At 35.3% G+C, this 17,264-nt stretch overlaps 3 protein-coding genes across 4 annotated transcripts; all 3 read right to left on the reverse strand.

Annotated features, from left to right (window-relative positions):
• Positions 1-7: 7 nt before the first annotated feature.
• Positions 8-1,386, reverse strand: LOC146163675 (NF-kappa-B inhibitor-like protein 1). Its single transcript, XM_083382383.1, has one exon. The coding sequence runs from the start codon at positions 1,361-1,363 to the stop codon at positions 227-229; it is 1,137 nt and encodes a 378-aa protein (XP_083238509.1). The 5' UTR covers positions 1,364-1,386; the 3' UTR covers positions 8-226.
• Positions 1,387-8,144: 6,758 nt separating this feature from the next.
• On the reverse strand, positions 8,145-10,100 carry LOC146163676 (metal cation symporter ZIP14-like). Its single transcript, XM_083381167.1, has one exon. It carries the CDS (start codon positions 10,082-10,084, stop codon positions 8,642-8,644), a length of 1,443 nt encoding a protein of 480 aa, XP_083237293.1. The 5' UTR covers positions 10,085-10,100; the 3' UTR covers positions 8,145-8,641.
• A 1,499-nt stretch (positions 10,101-11,599) lies between these two features.
• On the reverse strand, positions 11,600-16,114 carry LOC146163677 (ras-related protein Rab-28-like). 2 transcript variants are annotated; one of them, XM_083381574.1, is made up of 7 exons: positions 15,963-16,114; positions 15,363-15,459; positions 15,108-15,196; positions 14,912-15,035; positions 13,553-13,656; positions 13,313-13,390; positions 11,600-12,997 (listed from the first exon to the last, which is right to left on the reverse strand). In XM_083381574.1, the coding sequence occupies exons 1-7, from the start codon at positions 16,038-16,040 to the stop codon at positions 12,902-12,904; spliced, it is 666 nt and encodes a 221-aa protein (XP_083237700.1). In that variant the 5' UTR covers positions 16,041-16,114; the 3' UTR covers positions 11,600-12,901. The 2 variants fall into 2 exon arrangements, with proteins under 2 accessions (XP_083237700.1, XP_083237699.1); XM_083381573.1 differs by having other exon boundaries at positions 11,601-13,000.
• Positions 16,115-17,264: the final 1,150 nt, after the last annotated feature.

Raw genomic sequence — 17,264 nt, forward strand, 5'->3', positions numbered from 1 at the left:
GTAATCGTATGTTTGATGGTCAAACACTTCTGTTCACATTTTGCAAGTAACAATAAAGATGGATTTAATATGACAATTCAATTAATAGTATAAACCACATACCTAAATAAAACTTAAAACCAGTAGAACGTTTGGTGAATACAAACAATATTTTGCATTTTAGCAAATTAAATTATAATAAAAAAGTCAATGTTCATTGGATTTTATTTAGCGAGCTAAGCTGATTCTACAGACTTCCTGATTCTTCAGAGTTATTTAAAAGGTCGTTTAATTCTTGAGACAAAGCTTTTACAGTTTTCAGGATAACTTCCTCATCATCTGCTTTTAAGCGGCCATGGCATCTCTGAATGAACTTGTCAGGATGCCAGAGAAGCTGTTGCTTTAAAATAAACTTGCGTCGGTTCTGAGATGGCAACATACCACTCATTATCACCTCAGCCATTTCCTTAACAGAGCCTCGACATGGCCACGGTATGTCCTTGAATGTAAGCTTCTTATCCTCAGAAGAGCTGCCCTTCTTGTGCTCTACCATTTTCTCCTGATACGACTTATGTCTGGATTCAAGAACCTCCACCTTTTTCAGAGCCATCCTCTTTCTGTACATTTCCTGTTCTTTTTCCATTCGCTCATTCATGTCCTTGGCCTCCTCTCTTTTCCTCTTATTATTGATCTCTTTTCTCCTCTTGTATTTTTCTGCAGCCGACAGGTGACGCCTCTTATATTCCTCAGCAATCCTGTCGGCCCATTCATCGAATGTCTTGAAGTCTGGAACAGCTTCATCATCAGCATTGTTGCTTTCGAATTTTGACATAAATCCCATGTCGGCGCAATCGTCATCCCATTCGTTCGCCAACTTCTCATCCCATGATTTGTTTACTGTTCTTTCAGCTTCCTCCGCATTTTTATAGCAGCTCCCCACTTCCTCACCAAGTGAGGATTCCTCAAAATCTTGATTGGATTTAAATTTTAATTTAGCCGCCTGCAAAATGTCTTTGGGAGTCTCCTTCCACCTATTCGTTGCTTTCATTGCATCTGGAAACTTCTTGAAAATTGGTTGAATTAGAAGTTTTCTGTCTGCATAATTTCCATGTTCATGAACATGCCTTGCAGCTAGGTGCAAAGGCGTTTCCCCATTTTTGTCTTTAACACTGGCGTTAGCACCAAAATGCAACAGACAACGCATGACTGCATCATCTCCCAGAAGGCATGCAATATGCAAGGGTGTTCGATGTAGGTCGCCGGTTTTAAAATTCAAGTTAAACCCATCTTGTTTTTTCTTGCTAACTTCCAAGCAGTGTTTTAATTTCATAAGATAACCACTCTGGACATACTTAAAAACCTTCTGTCGGGTTTCTTTTCTCATATTAGCTGTTTACCACCAACAGCTTCCCTAGTGTTAAATTAAATTTGAGCTGACAATAAAGTAATATGTTAAACATAACAATGGTTTAGTGATTTATTTTGTTAAAAAAGTAAACTATATGATTTCAGTCGGCTTAAACATTAGCTAAGAATCAGGTGTATTTTATAGTTGTGTTTACTGTCAGTCTCACAATTGGCGAACAGTTAACTATTATTATATTTACATGATTTACAGTTATATTATGTTATGTGATCTCTACCAAAAGTTATGGTTGCTTATACTTTCATTTTAAAATACAAAATACCCGTCATACAAAGAACTACTAAATTTTGGTGAAAACACATGGCGGTAAATTTAGTTTCATGTATTATAGGCACAATACAATAGATTCAAGATAGTGTCTGCTACATCGGAGTTGTGCCACCAGTGATCCAGCATTTAATGAAAATAATATCACATGTACTAAAAAACCAAAAATATGGTATGTTTTAAGAAAAAAAGTAAAATCAATAAAATAATATAAAGTATTAATTGAATGCAAAACACTTTATTTTGTTTAAATTGTAAATAACTAAAGTAAAGAAAAATCGATTAAACAAAAAATGGCGCCGATTTATAACATAGACCAGGGTTTCTCAACCGTGGCCCTCGGCCCCCTTGGGGGCCACGGAGTGGTCATTGGGGAGCCACGTGCATAACTCTGTAACTATAGGTATTGCAAAAACAAAATATCAATATGTTCGAAATGTGCAAGTTAACTTAAATGTGTCATTTTTATTATAACTGTAAAACTTTCTTGTAACGTTCGTATCAAATTTTTCTGACACGTTCTTTGATGCGTCATTAGACATGTTTAAAGTATAATATTGGATTCGTTCTATCACGAAAAGTTACGCTTAATCGAACGTTCGCCATTGGCAAGTTTGGATAAAGGCCGATCACCATGGCTAAACAATTACTTTGCTGCTTTATATGTAGCCAAGTAGTGCGGAGCCAGCTTTTTTCCAGGCGGCCTATTACTTTCCGATAACCTTCGCCTAATCATAAAGTGTTCGTCGAATGCTGTTGGGCAAGCAACTGACGTGTAGCCCAGTGGTCTGCAAACTGTGGGCCGCAGAATCATATTTGATGGGTCCCGAGTTATTTTGAATTGCTTAGTGTTATTATGTAGTTGTTGGCCGTGTGGTAGCCACACATTTGTTGCAATGTATTTCAAAAGTTGGTGTGGCTGAGAATTTTGATATTGTCTCAGCGTGGTTTAGGCCCGCGTGCCAAATTTGGCTCTGAGAGTGCCGGTCAAACTATATTTTTTTGCCAACTTATATGTGAACGCAAAAACTTTGGCGCGCTTCGCGCGTAACCTGCTTTTATAGTTTTATATTATCATTATGGCTTGCCGATGTTTTTGATATCAAGGCGCCGTGTAAGTCGTGAGACTGTAATATAGTTAAATTTCTGTTACTTTATACTATAAATGATTTTTTCGAATCCTTTCATGTGCCATATGCGTCACGTATCCACTGTTTTTGTAGTGGTTTTACGTAGTGGGACTCGCACTTTAGGCCACGACAAAAAAAAATTGTCGAACACTGGTGTAGCCTAATGCCAGTTGCAGAAATTCGCAATTTTCTTAAAGGGCATTAACTTGCAAAAGAAACTCGTAAAACGCAAGTATGGTGCAGGGTTACTCAGGTCAGTTTTAGACTAATATTAAGCGAGGTTATGCACAGCGTATTTCTCATGTAATAGTAACGCATTTATAAAACGAAAATTCAGAAATCATCTCGACGAATCTAATAACGTTCGCTTGGCTCAGTACAAAACAGAGCCGAATGTATAAAAATTGCTTTGTAAGATAAAGCTTTGTAATGACTACTATGTTAATTTAAATTCAAATGACTGGTTTGGTATTTTTTAGAAAATTCCTGATTTTGTTAAATTTTAAAAAAAGTTAAAATATTTCAACTTTGACGCTTTCGGTTAGAAGCGAGGAAATTTTCTGTTAACGCTGGCAACGCGTTATGTGTAAACTGGATGACGTTAGCCGTTAGACGCCAGACGCTAACGTTAGACGCCAGACGCTAACGTTAGACGTTAACGCGTCTAGTGTGAACCAGCCTTTAGCCTATTTTGTATTAAATATTATTAAAAATAATCGCAAAAGTTTGTCCCTCTTTCCCTCTCTGTTTGTTGAAACAAATCTATATCCTCGGCCCGTCTTGAGCTTTCTAAATAAGACCTATACAAGGGCTATAGGAATCGGATCCAAATAACTGTTGCAATAAACATAAACTAGTTGGAATTAACTCCAAAGCTGGCACACTCTACTACAATATTTAACTTGCTGTATAATAAATTTAATGGTCTCATACTGTCCTCTTGTTGTTACGTCTGCTTTTCTGATTCTGATCTTTTAGACAAAAAGTCGTGCGATCCGGTCCGATGCCAAATAACGTCAGTAGGCTACTATGCTCGAACGAAAAAATAGAAAAACTGAAAAAAGTGCAATCGTTTCAAGTTATTTGATCAAATTTTGTTTTAGCGCTATGAAGCTTAGTTTCGATACTACCACTTGGCATCGGAACTGCTCTGATCCGATATTATCGGACAAGCTTAATGGTTAGTATCACCTTTATTTTTTGCTTCGCTTCGCGCAAAATTTTATAGCTTAGGCTACATGGTTTCTTTGTCTCCCTACTGCTGTGGAATGAATAGCCCTTACAATACATGTTTGTCAACATCTCTTAATGAATGCCAAAATAATGCATCACATCTCTTAAATTAAACAGTTTTGCCATATTAACCCCACAAACGCAAAGAATCAATTTAACAAAAATTTCGCACGAAAACAGCGGTTGTTTCCAAAACCGGTTTACAAAGATCCAGCAAGTAACTTGCGCTAACCTAAAACTGGAGATTTATAAATGTATATCATATTTATATTTAATTAAAATGTAAGTCTTGTTACTCCTATTTAATATGAACTTTTAAAGTGTTAAAAAGGAAACAATGGATAATATATCTTTCTAGTAGGCTACGCACTTTTTCTAGTATAAAACCCGTTTTAATAACATTTTTTCTGCCCATCGGCGGCGTGCGTCTCATCACACTTTAAAATACCAGTTTTGGCAACTTTAATAATGTTATAAAGCCTTTCGCCGCCTTTAATGTATTTCTTTTTTTCCACTTCGGTTACGGAAAAGTGAAAACAAACCAGTTCATAAAGTTCGGTTCTACACTCTATTATAATTGTTAGCATAAATGAATAAAAAAATCTGTTGATGTTTGTCGCAGACTAGATCGGGACACGATCCCCAAAGTAGCTGCTAGGATAGGAATGACTTTACTTTCTCGAGCAAGACGTTTGTTGGACAGACCGATAATCAGTACACGGCAAATAACCATGCACACCAAGTTCTCGCATAAGGCTACAGCTTGTCTCTAACCAATGAGATTGCAAACCGTGCTCAAAATGCGTTCGATTCTCTCGGTATCCACCCGGCGAATAATATCAAAACGACACCACGCAATAGCAAACGAAATCGGCACAAATATATCACGCAGCGCTGAGAAAAGCGAGGCTACACAACTCACACAAAGTTTTGTCCCTGAGGGGAAACCGTGGCGGCGGGTGTCCGACCCGGACAGCAGTTCCCTCGGCCTAACACATTAGTTACGCTTCAAAGGGTTATAATAATTAAATTTGTGACAATGTTATGGAATTTGTCCGATTTTCAGTCCTGCAACGAATTAAGGCATTGCAAAGTCACCATGTTTTTTAAGAAAGGTACTAAATTATTTTCTTGCGTTTTACGCGTAAACAGTTTTCTTGTCAATTGGTTAATGTTTAGCTTTGCGTAATATTACTCGAAATCAATTATGATAATGACCTTAACTAGTAATTACACTTGGGTCCAGGAGTAATAATAGAATATATTTTATACTATTGGACTTTATAAACATGTTCAGCGAAGACGTCACAAAGTTGCGTCATAACGAAACGTCATAAAACAAGAAACCTAATGAAACCTAGGTTAGCCTGACACTAACACTAGGGTTATCATTGTAAATCTACCGCAAATATACAACTGAAATGTTAGTCGAAAATGGCAAAGCAATGGTGCCACGAGAAAATTCGTTTATTAGGATTAAATTGGCAAAAAACAGTTTTTTTAGGTTGGATCCAAGATAGATTCTAGCATTGCTCAATACACCAAAATCAAACTGTTGCGATTTAGTGATTAAAAAAAGCAGAAATGGTTTTGGGAAACTGTCTCGTCTCGTGAAAGAAAAAGAAAGTTTTTAGTTTCCTATGCCTACGGGCAATATTTAGTTACCTGAACGCCGTACTGACTTGCTTTCATCAATATTTTACAGCACTGCCGATTTGAACCATACGCTGTGAGGACTTTAGATGAAAGATAGCTTCATTTTTGTACATTGGGGGAGCCACTATAAAAAAATAACGGTAAAAGCAATTTATTTCTCGTAATTTACACAGCAGCCAAAATTTGCCGATTTTTGTTTAGTTGTCCTGATTAGCTTTCCCGCTCGACAAGGATATGAAAAAGCCAATATAAATAGGAACTATAGCTGCTGTTATAAAACGCATTTAAGCGTAAAAGTGTATAAATTATTTGAACGATAAGAATTGTTTTTTGTGTAGCCAACCACATAACGGCCTGAAACAAAGCCCTTTAATGTATAATTAAGTGTTTACTTTGTATGAAATATTTATTTCAATTCTCGCGCCAGTCACAAGTAATCTATCAGTTCAGTGGTTCTCAACTGGTGTGTCGCGGCACTCTAGGGCAGTGATCTTCAACCTGTGGGTCGCGACCCCGAGTGGGGTCGCCTAAAATTTCTGTGGGGTCTTTTTTTTATATGCCAACTAAAACTTCCTCAATTATTTTGGTGCGCATGTGTAGCCACAGTTCCCTGGAATTGTGTATAATTTACGCATATTTGCTCGTGTTGCTTTGTTCAAGCAATCATTGAAATATTTTTTTCGTACCTGACACAAAATGGGTCGCAGTGTAAATTTTGATTTAATTTTAAACAAATTGGGGTCGCTTGTTAAAAAGGTTGAAGACCACTGCTCTAGGGTGCCATTTTTAACCAGGGAGTCGAACCGTTTGACTTTTCCGGTTCAGGTTCGGTTCGGGTTCAAGGATTTTTTCGGAATCCGGTTCAGTTCCGGTTTCGGTTCGGAGGAATTTAAAAGTTCCGGTTCAGCTCCGGTTCGACCATCGCTATTTCAAAACCGGTTCATAAAGTTCCGGTTCAGATACAATATAATTTGCGTTAAATCTCAAAATGTTGGTCGACAAATTTAGAGAATAACTTTGAATTGTAAGTCATTTAATCTAAGTTACGTGGCGTATTAAAAAAACAGCAACTCATTACTGAAATATCTAAAAAATAAAAAAATCAACGTTTTTTACATTCAATATTCATATTTTTTCCATAAAATTTCGAATATGGCGTAACTTGACTCTGTAAAATAGAAATTTTGACGTCATGCAGGAGCGAACCGCTTTTATTTACAGGTTCGGGTTCGGTTAAGGTTCAGGTACTTTCAAATTATTCGGTTCAGTTCCGGTTCGGCTCCTTAAAATCTTATAAAAACCGGTTCAGGTTCGGTTACGGTTAGGACAAAATTGACCCAAAACCGGTTCGTAAAGTTCCGGTTCGACTCCCTGTTTTTAACGCTCGGTGCCGAGAGATATTTCAAATTCTTTAAGATTCCAAGTTTTGCTCTATTGGTAAGCTTCTTAAAACAGTTTTTTTGTGTACGACAAAAGTGCAAAAATTAAAAAATTTTTTTCAACCTTGTTGCACAGTTTTTTTTTTCAACCTTGTTGCACAGTTTTTTCAATCTCGTTTATTGTAACGTTACAGTTACCATTCAACCAACATACGAGCAAGGGTGCCGCGAACTATTTATAATTTCTGTCGGTGGCCGCAAGCCAAAAATAGTTGCGAAACACTATGTTAGTTGGAGAACTCCAGTGTAAGTTTCGATGTGAAGCGTGGTATTATAGCGACTCTCTACCTCTATCTTGCGATAACTTTATCTGCCAAACGATATTTATGTGTTATTCTGTGAATCGCTTTCTTGTTGTGTTTGTTTATATGATCTGTATCTAATCTCTTCGACAGAGACCGCTCTGTCTCTCGCTAAGACCGGATCTCTCCTTCTCTGGTTTTCCTTGCTTCCCGTCTACTCGACCTTCTGTGATGGAATAAATAAACTAACAGCACCCTTAGGTCGGCTATATCCATATATAAGATGACCTACAGCTACAGTATTGTGTAATTGCAGCAGGAAATGAATGGTTTCATACAGGAAACCAACTAGTGCGCTTATATGAGTTGTATATGAATTTGGTAAGTTCCATAGCGAGGGATGTCCGACATTTTATTCCGATACCAATACACGACTTTGGACAAATGAGCATCGCAATCCGACCCAAAATCCAATGAAGTTATTACTACGCTCAAACATGCATAAATAGTTATATAGAAACGTGCATATATGTTAATGTTTTTCAGGTTTTAGACCAAACTTTTCTTTAGTGTTAAAATGTTTACCTCAAGCGGTTAACTACGAGTACCAATACGCTCGGATCTGATATTATCGAACATCCCCATTGGTGACAATGGAAAATCTTTATTTGACAAGGGATGGTAAATGACATTGAATAGGGTTGTGCTCATGAGTCTGCATGGCTTGCCAGTTAGTTGCCACTAAAAAGAAACACTACAGATTTTTGGCGTTGCTTTGAAGTTTATTGAATAATACCAACAGCAATATGGACGATTATAAAACTAAATCTGCAATGTCTATTTGGTATAAAACTCTTTAACACTCTGAAAAAGGTTTTTGTTTTACATATAGTCACAAAATTACAAACTTTTCTAGTTTAATACCAATAATACACATTCTATAATTTCTGCTGACAATCCACATTGATAAATATAGTTGCTTCACAAGACCACAGTGCACAATAAACTAATTATAAGTCTGCCGAATAGCGCCCTATGTTAAACAATGTTCATACAAGTAATAAGTGTGTATAAAGTTATTTAGTTTCAGTATGAAGAAGACAAAGATAAACAGACCTCTTTGGCAGGTAAAACCATGATATCAAAAATTTGGCATTGCTTAGACCTAATCTTTTGCTGCACACCTCATAACATATAGCGAAGCAGTTGCACCAAAAGCAGGTGAATTATATACCAGGGTTTGCCACTGCATATGGGGCATGGGCACATTCAGGACCCCAAGCCCGAACCAATTTTATCGTTAAAAATAGTTAGCAAAAACATTATTGTGAAACCAGTTAACAATCCAGTATGCTGAATACACATTGTTTTCCAGGGAGATTTCTTCATTTCTGCGCTTGATGCCTGCAGCTGGGCCTCTGGCAGCATTCCCGCTAGAGATATATACAAAAAGACACCCCCAGCTAAAGCAAATATCCAGCGTGCAGACTCCATATCATGCCCGACCAGTATTCCCACTATTAAACCAAGGTAGCAGCAACAAGCAGAGGCAAAGTTGTAAAATGCTGCCTGTTTTACTGACATTCCAGCACTAAGCAGTATTGCAAAATCTCCAAGTTCATGGGGAAATTCTTCACAAAAAATAGCTATTGAAGTGCTTATTCCTTGCACAAGAGAAGCAGAGAAAGATGCCCCAATGGCCAAACCGTCTATAAAATTGTGCATGCCATCTGCTATTGTGATCATCCAAGCTACTGTTTTGATTTTTTTGTAATTACTAAAAATCCAACATCCAGTTGTGGTGCCTTCAGTGCTGTTTGTTTCTAAGCTTGTGGATTGTGAGGGTATATCTGAATCACTTTTTATGTGATCGTCATCACATTTGATTAACAAACAATCACTTGTATTGGAACTAGGGGAGGTATTAGTTGATATTTCATTGATATCAATACAGTTTGCTTTAGCTGATGAAGATGGAATGTGGCTTTCATTCCTCTTTTTTGACTTTTCAGAGTCTGGTTTAGTTTCAAAAATTCTCTCCAGGATGTTATCAAGTAGATAAAATAAGTAGAAGCCACCAAATATTACTGCAGATCTCCACACTGTCATTGAATCATTATCAATGCCAAATCCTTCAGGAATTAGTTGAAAAATAGCATTGCTGGATAAAGTACCAACCGCAAGCGAAACTAGAAATAACAGAATTTTGCTATAAAACCTTCTCTTCATCAGTGGTAATATGCTAATTCCAACGAGTGAACATAAACTAATAATTGTTACTGAAAGAATTCCAAATCCCCACACATAGGCCCGGCTAGGTTTGGCAGTAGAATTTTCATCAACTTTGAGGCTGTCAGAACTACTTGCAACCTTAAGCATGCCAGGACATATAGTTAAAAACGCATTGTAATCCAGTTTTGCATTTAGGTTGTAACCATTTTGACGAAAGATATCCTCAATGTGACAGGTCAATGTGTTTGCATCACATGGTGGGCCAAGATGTTGCAACATTTGATAAACATCATTTATATCCAATGTAGAAGAGTTTCCATTAAAATTGTCAACTATATACTCAAACACCTTTTGGGGCAAAAAAGTTTCTTCAATATTTTCTGCATCCTTTTCACAGAGCTTGGCGGCATCAGGAGGTAATGTGGTAGATTGGCAGGAACAGGAACAGAACAAAATACTAAATAAATAAAAAGTTAACATTGCTATATATTTTCAATTTTCTGTAGACAAAAAAATTAAATGTTACAACTTAACAAATAAGCAATCAAGAGGGAAAGTCGGAAAGTATATAATTTAGTATCATCACCATCGCACATTAGTCAGGTTTAGCTCTGTTTAGATGTTTTTACTATATTATATTTTCTTTTAAATAATTTAAAAGTGTTTTTGAAAAAAAAAAAAAAAATGCTGCATTGCATTACACAATAAAATAGGGTAAAACTAACATTGTGAAAACTGAACGCCAGGAAAACTACTTTTTGTGTCAAAAATGGACCCCGTTATTATAACATATAGGGAAACCGTGTGCATATTAATTTTATAGGGATGCAGGCAGGGCTTTGGAGCCGGAGCCGTACATTTTTAACGGAGCCGGAGCTGGAGCTCCACATGAAATTTAAATGGAGCTGGAGCCAGTTGTTTCAAAAATAGCTCCGGCTCCGATGTATTTCATAAGATACTATGCTACTAGCCTTCCACTAATAGCTGAATCCACATAATTTAACAGCAACTCTTCACAAAATTAGGAATTATTGCCTCTTTGGCGCACCTTTTGTAACCACCCATTGTGGTGTTTCGTTTGTGAATATTTTGAAACGCTAGATATTGCAAATTAAGCGTTCAGCCTTAAACCTCAGTTTTTGACGTAATGGAGCCGGAGCAGTGGTATCAATAAGATGTTTCTAACATTATTTGGGTTAGGGGGAGAGTTATCGTTTGGGTTGGGTCAATTATTATATCAATTTTTACATTATTATGCCTTTACTTGCAATTTCAACTTTGACAACTCATTTCGTTACTGTTAAGATAAATGTGGTAGGATTCTAGCCCAGCACCCTCAACTGTCTTACGGTTTTTAAAATACCCTCTCCTTCTTGGTCTTAAAGGGTCTTGACATTGCGCAATATATTTAATGACATTTATATTTTGTCCCCACGGAGTGGACCAACAAGTCTTTCAAGTACTATTAATTCCCACCCACGAAACGCCCCCTTGCCTATGCGCGATTCGCAATCTTTCATTTGTCCACGTTTTCTCGCTGTAGCAATTCAAGAAAAAAATTTCCCCAATTCCTATAATAATGATTAATCACTAATAATAACAAACTCAAGTATTTATTTAGGTCGTAGAACGCTTTATAAATCCAAACGGTTAGAAAACATCATTTTTACCACAAATAAAAAGTTTACTTTGTTTTATATTTAGCGAGACTCAGTCAGTATGTAGTCTTCAAAGTCTTGCACTTCTCCAGTTAAGTTTTTAGTAACCGACTGGGAGAGTTCCGTTTTAGAAAAAGGCAAATAAGCGTAGCGGCCGTAACAATTAGAATTTAGTCAATCGTATAACAATAAACTGGCATGAAGGCGAGAAACCGCAATTGGGAACCAACTACTACTTGTTGAGGCTTCATCGCTGTTTGGATAACTTAACAGACTTAGTTTTAACACAAAATATTTCTTCCCAAAAATGGACTGCTGCAAGGCAATCAGAGAAAAATTGTTTATTAAAAATCAAAGTATACAAAGTAAACTAGCAAAGGTATATTACTTGTGGGTGTGCAACGTACGTCGTGGCAGTTCATTATTAATTCAAGACACCTTCTTAATCCCATATAAAATATTCACGGTGGTGTGGGATTATATAAAGGAAATACGAAATTTACTAAGCTGTGCTTTTTGAGTCGTGAAATAAAACAAGCAATAATGTGTATTTAAACGATATTTCATTTGGTAAAAACAAAATAAAGACCTTTGTCTCTAAAAGAGGGTTATTCGCCGTATACTAACTGGTAAGGAGTGGGTAATTTGCTTGAAGAATTAAACATTAAGAGCGACATTTAAATGTTGAATAAATCAAAACGTATTTCTGAAATCATAAAGAGAACCAAGTTTTACAGCAATCAAATATAAACTAGCTAATAAAGCATGAAATAAACGTAGCACCACAATTAGGGTAAACACCTCAGTGGACAAGAAAAACAACACTAGGGTTTGAGGAGTAGCGGTGAAAGCTGTGCTGACGGTCTCGGCGAAGAACAATTTATCAATATAGCTAAATAAAAAAATGATATTCTGTTACATGCGACTCTTTCAACAACCTAAAAAAATTGTCACTTTTTAAAACAAACGACGTTTGAATAAAATAAATATATTCTGTTACATGTGACACTATTTTGGTAGTGTGTGAATAAGAAAAAAAGTCAACAACTCGAAAAATTATCATTTTTCAAAACAAACGACGTATATCAACATCAAGCCTAGCGTAGGACAAATAAAAATATAAAAAGCCTCATTTATTGTCTACCCATTTCCATTGTAAAGCTGGCGTTACATTGTTTGGAAAATGACGATCTTTCAGGTTTTCACTTAGCTATGTTTTTTTACAAAATATATGACAGGTCATAAAGCGGATATATGTGTAAAAGCTGCAATTACAGAAGGTGTTAGAAATTATGTAAAGATGAATATCAAACCACCTGATCGTGTTTAATATTCGCTTGGAAAGATGTAAAGAATAGAAAAAGTGTCGAATAGTATATCTCAAGCACAACCCGTTTTTCTATAGGCAAATAATAAGACTTTGCAAAACACAACAACAGGACAAGCCGAAAACAACGTGAAACTTAATGAAAAAGCGCGACGCTTTAAAAATGCCAAAATCTCTAAGTGCGGCGTCTACCCCACCCAATTGCGCAGAAAAACTTTTCCGCTGGTCATAAACTTGCCGACGAGTCTTCATTTGTTTTCGCAGCGAAGCGCGAAGGTGAAGCATTGTGGGCGAGCGCTGGTCTGTCTCGCGCTATTGCACGGAACAGATGGCGCTTTTGTTTTTTCTCTTGCGCATCTGAGACTTGGGCTTCGGACCACCGCTGTCCTGTAGAACGGCCGTCACAACCTGCTGTCGAAACAAGAGTAGTGGTTAATTAAATGTAGTTGGGCTAAATGAGCTATATCGAAATCCTAGGTGACAGCAACAGAGGGCCTTGTTGTCCCACAAGAAGTAATAATTATATTTTTCCCTCCGCTTTACAAAATCACTACTGTAAAATTGACTGTATCATCTGTTATAAATTCTGATGAAAAACTTTTATTAAAATCTGATGGATTCAACCATCAATTTATCAGGATTTAAAAACTATTATTGTTCTATTAGAAATAAAAGTTTTTTTATGTCTAAGTTGACTCTAATATAACTAAGTTTGATACATACATGTGACGCATCTTGTTCAGCCTTTGACAGTTTAATTTTGAGAATATCTGCAGCAATTTTTTTGAAAGCTAACGCAACCTGTTTGAAATAAAAGTAAAAAGAAGTTAAAAAAAAAGCTTTATTGAATGGTGAAAGTCAGCCGTTGTTAAACTTATGCTCTATCATTAAGATTTTAGGGTAAAACATTAAAAGGCACGTTATTGGCAATGTGCTTAAACACAAAAGGTGTACTAAACTTACAGAATCTCCAGTCTTGGCACAAACAGTATGGCTTGACATCTTGTGATCGAAAGCAAATGTGTCGTGTTTGTGTTTACCCACTCTTCTCATGTGTTCAAGATCACCTTAAAATTATTTAGTTTTTGAATAATGGTTTCCCTAAATCTATTTTGCCACCTCCAATTCAAAGTGTAGCCTGGGATTTACCTTGTACAAACAACAAATAAGAAAATACAGAAACATACCTCTTATGGTTAATTAATATATAAGTGTTAACCCTTTTTCTAAATAAACTAAAATGTAAAAAAAACAGGGCCTTTTTCTATTTTTACTGGACACAAATAAGGTACAAATGCATGAATTATCACCAAAAGCAACACTTGGAAAAGTTAAGTTGCATTACACTGCAACTATCAGAAATCACAAAGAGTCGCTGATTAAAAATTGTCAGCTGCATATAAATATAAAACACAACTTAGCTTCAGATAACCCACTTCTTTAAATGATGTTGATTAGATGTATGCATTTAAACAGGTAATACTGTCTTTCAACAGGGAAGTGGAGTTTATATTCAAAACTAGGGTTGGCAAGCCTGTCAATTGACCGGACAATTGACCGCAGTTTATTTAACCGGTCAAATACTAATATTCGATTCAAATAGTGTAAATTTTTTAAGGGTTGTTTTGTGATTTGAGTTGTTAATAATCTTGATTGTAACTTTTTTAAAGAATTCAAATATAAAATTGTAGGGTTTACCTGATGCAAACACATATTCTGTGGTAATAACAAAGTGTTTCTAAAAGTAAAGTAGATTTATTTTGTTTAGAACTTTAGAATAAATGCACGTATATGATGAATCGCGTTTGTCATAAAAGGAAACACTAGTTGGGGTATACCACAATCTTAGGCTACTTAGAAATTTAGAAGAACCAAATACCTTGTCTTTAGTGAATCCTGGTGTTGATTTAAAAAAATCAGATAGTGACAAAAGTTGTGACGAGGAGTAATAATACTTTTTTACCTGATGCATTTACTTGTTGTTAAATTTCGTTAATAAACTTGGTGGTTCTAGTAGTGGTAAAAATTGCTACAGTAACTGCTACAGTATTGCTATAAGATGGGCATGGTTTTGCAAAAATTATTATTGATAGTCAAAAATAAATTGTTTTTGTTTTACAAACCATTGTATCTGAGCCAAAACGTTCATATATTTATTTAAAGTTAAAATCAAGGTTTATTTTTAACTTCAATTGCAATATGATAGTGTTTATAGTATTTGACCAATATTTGACCTATTTGACGAGTATTTGACCGGTCAATTGACTGGATTTTATTTGACTGGTCAAATGCCCAACCCTATTCAAAACACATTAAAATTACCTTTGTTTCCAATCAGTGCAAAATGGCATGGGTTATCACGAATTACTTTCTTTACTGCCACCAACCAATCATCAATGTTATCAAAGCTCTGTTCATTGGTGATATCATACACAAAAAGAACCCCCTAAAAACACCAAGAGCACTTATATCAACAAAAATACATCTGTTGGAAATTCACATGCAAAGTCAACTTTACCTGGGCATTGTAGATATATTTGTCCAACATTCCCCCTCCAAGGGTTTGACCACCTATATCCCACACTTGCAAAGTGGCATTTCTTTCTCCTACAAAATAATTTATATATATAGTTTTAGTGCATCTCATTTGCTATGGATTTAGTGCCACATAAACGCTACACAAGATCACAAAAAGTAAACTCCTTGTTCGTTCAAGTTTTTTTGAATAAATTAAAACTCTACATCTTATCTGACACTCATAGAAATAAATTACCTGGTAGAAGTATACGTTTCATAAAAAAATCAATCCCAACAGTCTGGTCATATTGCTTTCCAAATTGATTTTGTACGTACTTTGTGATAATGGACGTCTACAAATCAAATATTAGTTTTGAATTATTTATAGACCATAATAACTATTTACAACTATAAAATAAATATATATATACTTTTTATGTTGTTTATTTTTTAAATTAAATTAAGACATGTCAACCGAGAGATGAACAAACAAAAAACTACAGACTGAAACAAAAAAATCACAAGTAAAGTTGTTGTCAATTGTTTAAAATGTAAGCCACACTTTGCTTTACTATAATGCAGTTCAATCATCCACTGCTATTTTATAACACTGCAGAGAAAACATGTTTTTCTCTTATAATGCCGAGATTTGTGTTTCTAACTTCAAAAGAGGGTATTAAAGGTGTTGTTTAATTCACTTATAGAAATGCATCATTAAACATAAGATGAACAAAAATGACTTACAAAACCAAAAAATTCAAACAGACTGAGTAAGTAGATGAGTAGCAGTGAGATACTGAATCACTCACGCTAAATAACTTATTTAAGACAAAAACATTATTGTTAATAACCTTACTTTCCCACATGCTCCATCACCGACAACAATCAACTTCAACGTCTTGTCGGGAACTTCGTCTTCTTCAGAGTCGGACATTTTTCATGAAGAGGGGCTAGATATTTCTGCACAATATTTACTACCTACATGGCTAGAATTAGATACTACTTAATTTTAACTAAAATTGGAACAGAATACAGTAATTTTGTTGTATACTTTGACCGAAAAAAAATTGTTCTATTTTAACACAATATTACATAAAGTTATTCCTATATAATCGCATTTCATATGGAACTTGGACATTCAGTAATTAAACAATAATAATAATACAACTGAACAAATAGAAAACTTTGGTAACTTTATAAATTTCTAATAGCAGCTTGCATGATAATTATTTGGCAGGCACTTAAAAGAACTCATTTCCTAATTGAAGAATATCTTTGGGTTTGTGCAGCCTAGCTTTCAAAATAATTTAAAACAAGTTTATTTAAAATATTTATCTTGTTCTTTTTTCAATGTAACTACTTCTTTTTTTAGAGATTCATTTAATTAAGGTGTTATGGGTGGTGATTCTGGGACATCTAAGCATAATGCATTCTAAAAATCAAGTGTTAGCGCCTTTGATCAGCCTGTTAAAGTTAATGTGTCACAAGAGTAAACTTTTAAAATTAAATCAACTTATGTGCGCTGCATTTTCAGCATAGATAAATAATATAAAGTTGTGTTATTATGGTATATATACATGTAATAAATATATATTGTAAAGTTTAATTTGTTTACGTTTGTGTTATCCGGAACACTTTCCAAACGAGCTCCAAAGGAAGAATTGAAAGAGAGAATAACTTTTGGCGCTTGTCTAGAATCCTACCACAGTTATGAAATCAAGGCACAAAATTGAGTTAGGTTGCGGGTTAGCGTTTGGGTGTGGGTGGGTCAAGTATTATTATATTCTTTATTTAATAATAATACTTGACCCACCTTAACCCAAACGCTAACCCGCAACCTAACCCAAATAATGCGCGTTGTGGTAGGATTCTAGACCAGCGCCTAACTTTTTCTTATACGAATATACAAACGCGAAGCGAAATTTGGAACTTACTTACAATTTAAGCAAAACAATGAAAATTTTGGATAATATTCATTGTTTACAGTTGTCAAAAAACAAAATACATTAGTAACCGAGATAAATGCTGATCCACGACAGCAAAGCTTCAAATTAACTTTTAGTTTATGAGGTTGAGTACATAAAAGTCAAATACATTTTATAAAATTAGAAAATAGAAATAACATAAATATATTTCTAGTTGTATTCTGATATACCAG

This window comes from Ascidiella aspersa, chromosome 2, assembly GCF_963924565.1.
Source record: "Ascidiella aspersa chromosome 2, kaAscAspe10.2, whole genome shotgun sequence".
NCBI lineage: Eukaryota > Metazoa > Chordata > Ascidiacea > Phlebobranchia > Ascidiidae > Ascidiella > Ascidiella aspersa.